The sequence below is a fragment of the Jatropha curcas genome, chromosome 3 (assembly GCF_041381405.1).
Source record: "Jatropha curcas cultivar XTBG-Jc1 chromosome 3, XTBG_Jcur_1.0, whole genome shotgun sequence".
NCBI classification, from domain to species: domain Eukaryota; kingdom Viridiplantae; phylum Streptophyta; class Magnoliopsida; order Malpighiales; family Euphorbiaceae; genus Jatropha; species Jatropha curcas.
This window is the reverse complement of record NC_143153.1, coordinates 9,169,404-9,175,403: the sequence shown is the minus strand read 5'-3', so window position 1 is coordinate 9,175,403 and position 6,000 is coordinate 9,169,404. Positions and strand designations below refer to the sequence as shown.

The 6,000-nt window shown below is 31.7% G+C and overlaps 1 protein-coding gene across 1 annotated transcript; it reads right to left on the bottom strand.

Annotated features, from left to right (window-relative positions):
- Positions 1–3,617: 3,617 nt before the first annotated feature.
- On the bottom strand, positions 3,618–4,389 carry LOC149497495 (uncharacterized). The gene is made up of 3 exons (XM_089719195.1): positions 4,156–4,389; positions 3,757–4,098; positions 3,618–3,665 (listed from the first exon to the last, which is right to left on the bottom strand). Exons 1-3 carry the CDS (start codon positions 4,387–4,389, stop codon positions 3,618–3,620), a joined length of 624 nt encoding a protein of 207 aa, XP_089575321.1.
- Between the last annotated feature and the right edge of the window lie 1,611 nt (positions 4,390–6,000).

The following is a 6,000-nucleotide window of genomic DNA, read 5'->3' as shown; positions in this document are numbered from 1 at the left end:
CAAAATAATTTTTGTTGATTAAATTCTTAATATGCATATTTTGTCAAACCATATAAATAAAATAGGATAAAAAGAGTATATGATTTCTTCCTCCGCTAACTAAAGCTTACATTAGGTTCTTGGAATATGTTTAGGAATATTTCAAACTAGCAATATTCTCGTGCTATATATGATTAAAATAAATGAATAAAATTAAAAGAGAAATATATATACACACTAATATTTTTTTTTGAAAGAAGAATTATCATATATTATCTCAAGGAAAAATAATTCAACAAACAGTCTGGTACTGAGTTCAAATATGAAACGATAGGACGCTCTAGCTAGACAATAAGCACTTATATTATCGTGTCTTCGAATCCAACGAACTTTGACTAGTGAAATAGAGGCTAATAACAAAATATAATCAAAAATAACAATACCCAACTCATAGGCATGGCCACCGGTTCGGTTCTAACCGAAACCGAACCGTACTGTAGACAGACCGAAACCAGACCGAAACCGGCGGTTCGAAATTTTGAACCGGAACCGGCGGTTCAAGGGCCGGTTAAGGTTCATGTGAATGTTAAAAAATGAACCTGAACCGGCCCGGAACCGGCGGTTAACCGTCGGTTCCGGTCCGGTTCGAACCGGATTCACATATAAAATTATTTATGAAAAAAAACATCATCATTTTAATTTTTTTTTAAAAAAAACATCATCATTCACCTTTTTTTGTTTTTTTAACATCATCAACGTTTAAATTTTTTTTACAAATACCTTTTGACCTATGTAATCATCATCATGAATATAATATACATTAAATTCACACAACGTTAAACTTAAAGTTCAAACAAAGTTCAAACGGCTATAATTATTTTATTATAATTTATTTATTTATTATAATTTACTAAATTATCCAAAAATATAATTGTTTTTTTTCTGTTGTAAGGGACAATTTGGGAAACTACATAAATGAAAAATATGTATAAATATGATGAGTTGATTATTTTTTTTTCACAACCAATTATATTCTATCTCTCCTCTTCTTAATATTGCTTTATTTTCATACATCCAATTCTAAATTCTATTAAATTCATATTCTATTTATTCATTTTTTTTCCATAATTCCATTTAAAATTATGGCACACAATTCACAAATCTCCAAGGGAAAGCGAGTTGCTCAAAGCGTGGAAGAAATTGATTCAAATGATCCATTGTTTGATTTTTCACCACAAGAAGCAATATCTCCTAATATTTCAATAGGTAAACCACCAAAATCAGATATTTTCAAGAAGCACTTTGCAAAAATTGTTCAAGATAATGGAGAAATCAATGCGGTTCGATGTCATTATTGCAAAAAAGGATATGCATTCAAGCTTGGAGGAGGATATGGCACTCTCAATAGGCATTTAAAATCACATCATCCAAGTGAGGTAGGAATGGATGTAACTCAAACTCAATTATCGTCATTAAGGTACGGTGATCCTAACACTCCTCTATTTAAATATAGTGATGAAACTAATAAAATTGAAATGGCTAAAATGGTTTGTATGGAACGATTATCTTTTTCATTTGGTGAAAAAATTGGATTTAATAACTATTGTAAAAAAACATTAAATCCTTTAGCAAAAAAGATACCTAGGAATACACTTAAAAGGACTATTTTATCTATTTATTTAAAAGAAAAAGAAATTTTAAAAAATTTATTTGCAAATTTTAATGGTAAAATTGCCATTTGTTGTGATATTTGGTGTGATGCTTGGCAAACTCATTCTTATATGGGTGTTACATCCCATTGAATTGATAATGAATGGAAACTTGAAAAAAGAATTATTGCACTTAGAGTTTTTGATGACTCTCACACCGCGCATAATATTTTTACCATGTTAAATATTATTTTAGAAGAATATGGTTTGACTAAAAAAATTTTTACAATTGGTTTTAATAATGCCAGTGCAAATACCGCATCAATAAATGAATTAAAAACTCTTTGTCAACCTAAATTTGGTGGATAGTTTTTTCACACTAGATGTGCATGTCATATTTTAAATTTATGTGTTCAAGATGCATTAACAACATTAAATGTATTTTTACGTCCAATAAAAAATGCTTTAAATCATTTATGGACACATGGATATGTTAGAAAAGAATTTAAAAATTTTTGTCACTCTATGGGAAAAAAATATAAAAAATTTTCAAGAGATATTCCTACAAGGTGGAATTCAACTTATAAAATGTTAAATGAGTCTTATGAATATAAAAATATTCTTTCTTCATTTATGCAATTGCATGCATCACATTTTCAACTTTATCCAACCAATTCGACTATTTGTAAAAAAATATTAGATATTTTGCAAGTTTTTGAAAATTGCACGAGAATTTTTAGTGGTGTTTATTATCCTACCTCCCATTTATTTCCATTTCATTGTTTGGCCATAAGTAGTGCCATAATTGAAAATGAAAATGATGATGATTTACGAGAATGTATATTCATGATGAAAACTAAATGGTTAAAATATTATAATGAAATTCCGAATTTAAATTTAGTTGCATTTTTTCTTTGTCCTAGATTTAAATTAATTGCATTACAAGAATTTTTTCGTCTTTATTATAAATCTTTTAATATTGAGGCAGATTATTTTTCTCTTACTAATAATGTTTTAAAGTATATCCGTCAATTGTATGATGAGTATTCTAAATTAGTATCTCCCCTTCCTCAAGTATCAGATTCACAAACTACACAATCCACTAAATTTCATTCTACACAATTTACCTTCATGCAAAATGTTTCAAAAAAATCAAGGGAGGGTCCACATTCATACACAGAAATTGAGACATATATTAGCACAGATTTTGAGTTTTTAGGTGATGATGCGAATGAAGACCCAACAAAATTTGATATTTTGGGTTGGTGGAAAAAGCATGCAAATCGCTTTCCAGTCTTGGCTTCAATTGCAAAAGATATTCTTGCTTGTCCAATTTCTACTGTTACAATGGAACAAGCTTTTAGTGTGGGTGGACAAATTTTAGATCCAACACGATCAAGATTATCACCAAATAATGTGGAAATGCAAGAGTGTGTTGACGATTGGACTAGAGCGGCATTGAGAACTCAAGACCAGCAAAATTCAAGCGATGATGATGATTCGGACTCATTAACGGAGACTAGTGGCACCGATGACTAAAATTAATTGTAATAATTAAGAGGTTATTTTCCAATGTAACAAAAAAAAAAAAGAACTATATAGGTTTTGATTTTCTATATCAGTGAGTTAGCAAAATTTGTAAATTTAATATAATAATAGTTCTAAATTAATAGAAGTTTTTGTTTTAAAATTTTATAATAATTTATTTAGTTAATAAAATTTAAACATTTTAAAATTATTATTTATTCATGAATTCGAAATCAAAATTTTATTATTTTTTTAAAAATTTGCGTAATGCCGGAACCGAATCAGAACCGTAATTTGAACCGTCGGTTCGCCGGAATCGTGCTGAACCGTGCCGGAACCGGAACCGGACCGAAACCGGAGGTTCAAGGGCCGGTTCCGGTTCAAAATTTTAAACTTCTCGAACCGGCGGTTCAATGAACCGAAACCGTCGGTTCATTGAACCGGCCATGCCTACCAACTCACTCATATCTCTAATCTTTGACGAAAGAGCATTAAAGATACTTTGACAATCTATTAGAATAGTACCTGCAACCTGAATATGCCAAGCTATAAACTGTGAAGCGCAGGGCCAAACCTTCTGCCATAAGTGGAGATGGCTTACCTTCATAGAAGCTTGAAATAGCACGCAAAAAATTCCCTCATTGTCTTTAAAAACAGCCCCTATACTTGCCAATTGTTTATTAGAAAAAACAGCAGCATCCACGTGGCAAATCCACTCTCCCAGATCGGTAATAACAGCTGTTACTTGCGTAATTTGTACCTGGGGCATTTGCGGCTGCACCGAGGCATTCTTGAAGTCTTGAAAAAGAATAGAAGCAGTAGCTCTAACAGTTAAAGGAGTCCCATCCATTTGTTGCCAAAGAAATTTGTTCCTAGCATTCCATACACTCCATGCGATATAAGAGATAAAAGCTAACTTGTCGTTATTGTTTTGCTTCAAAACCTGCAAATAAAGAGTTTTAAAAGAAAAGTTAGTAAAAGCTTCATCCACCCTACACACCTTCCAAACCTCCAACACCTTTTTGCACAATAATAATGCATGATTAACATCCTCCTCCAAATCACAATAAGGGCATATAGTGGCCACATTCACACCTCGCCTTCTCAATCTCTGTCGAGTAGGCAATAAGTTACGCAAAGTTCTCCAAATGAAATCTCTAACTTTTGGTGCGACATTCAACTTCCAGATACTTCCCCACCCCTCACCTTCTATGCTCTCATCACCCCTTCCCATCACCCTCAAGGCAAGATAATAACAAGATTTGACACTAAAATTACCCTTCTTATCATAATGCCAAATTAGCTCATCCTAAAAATCTCTTACACTAAAGGGAATATCAAGAATAGTGTGGATATCCCTCAAAGAAAAAAGATTAATAATCTTTGCCACATCCCATTTCCTCTCCCCCTCCACCAAAAGATCTTTCACCAGGAGATTATTATCAACAAAGAGACTTCCTCCACATAAAAGACTCCATCAATGGGTAACCAAGGGTCCTTCACAACATTAATACGCCTACCATTGCCAACCCTCCACCGAACTCCATGTTTCAAGACCATGTTAGAAGACATTATACCCCTCCAGACAAAACTAGGGTTATGACCCATTTGTGCATCAAGCAACCTTCCGTCATGGAAATATGTATTTGGCTCAAGGGTCAAATTCTAATCTCGGAATTTTGATGATTAAAACAAAATAAATAAATTTAAATTATATTATTTGTGCTAATATTATTTTATGCAAAATTCTTATGGAAAGAAAACGAACAATCCATAGTGTGTGAAGATATCAGAAGACCCTAGTGGTTAGGCATCTAGGATACATTGTAGGATAGAGAGAAAATTCATCTATAAGCACAAAAACTAATCTTTCTCTCATCAAAAATATTTTTCGAAAATTAGATTCTTTAAAATAAATCTTTTTGTCATAGTTCTTTTCGAAATCCCTTTAAAAGAAATCAAAATGATTCAATTACCTAAAATTAAAAGAGATTATGTCTCTAACGATTTTGGTAATAAAATCGTATGCTTTCTTTTTCGGAAATCCTCTTTGAAGATCTAAAGAATTTTTCTCTTACCTAAAACGAAGGAAGATCTTGTTCTTTTCGTTTTAGTAAGTAGAATCTTTTAGAAAAATATTTCTCAAATAAATTGCTTTCAGAAAATCTTTTATTCTAAATAAAAATATTTCGGAAAATCTTTTCTCAAACAAATAAAGAGTTTTTGTTCTAAGAGTATTCACCTATTGATCACATCTTTTATCTCTCAAAACTTACTCTCTACCCCCGTTTTTCTTTTCATCTTTACACTTCACGTTTTTATCTTTAAAAGAGAAAAGAATTTTGATAACTACTTTTGAAAAACGGTTCTGTGTTCTAAACGATTTTCTAATCTGAAAAACTGTTTTTCCTGTGCTTATATTTGCATTTCTGTCTGTCTATTTAGATTCTGTAATCTTTAGTAGATAGATTTTTTTATTTGATAAACAATTGTGTAATAGCTTATGTTAGAAGCTATTGTGAAAGAGGTTATCAAGCAACCTTCTCCGTGAGAGAGATTCTAATGTCTTGAATTGAGTTTCTGTACTTAGCCAAAAATAGAAAGAGTTGAGGTTAACTAGAACCTTTGAAAAATCTAGTGGGATAAAGGGTAGATCTAGGTGTTGATCTATTGCCTTGTACTGTTGGTTTGTCTCTTACCCTTGAAAAGAGATAACATAGTTGAGGATCTCAAGATGAGTCTTGGAGAGTGGATGTAGGCGAGTTAGTGCCGAACCACTATAAATCACTGTGTTGATCTTTTTAATTTCTGAAGTTTTGCTTGATAGTAATTTATTTACACTTCT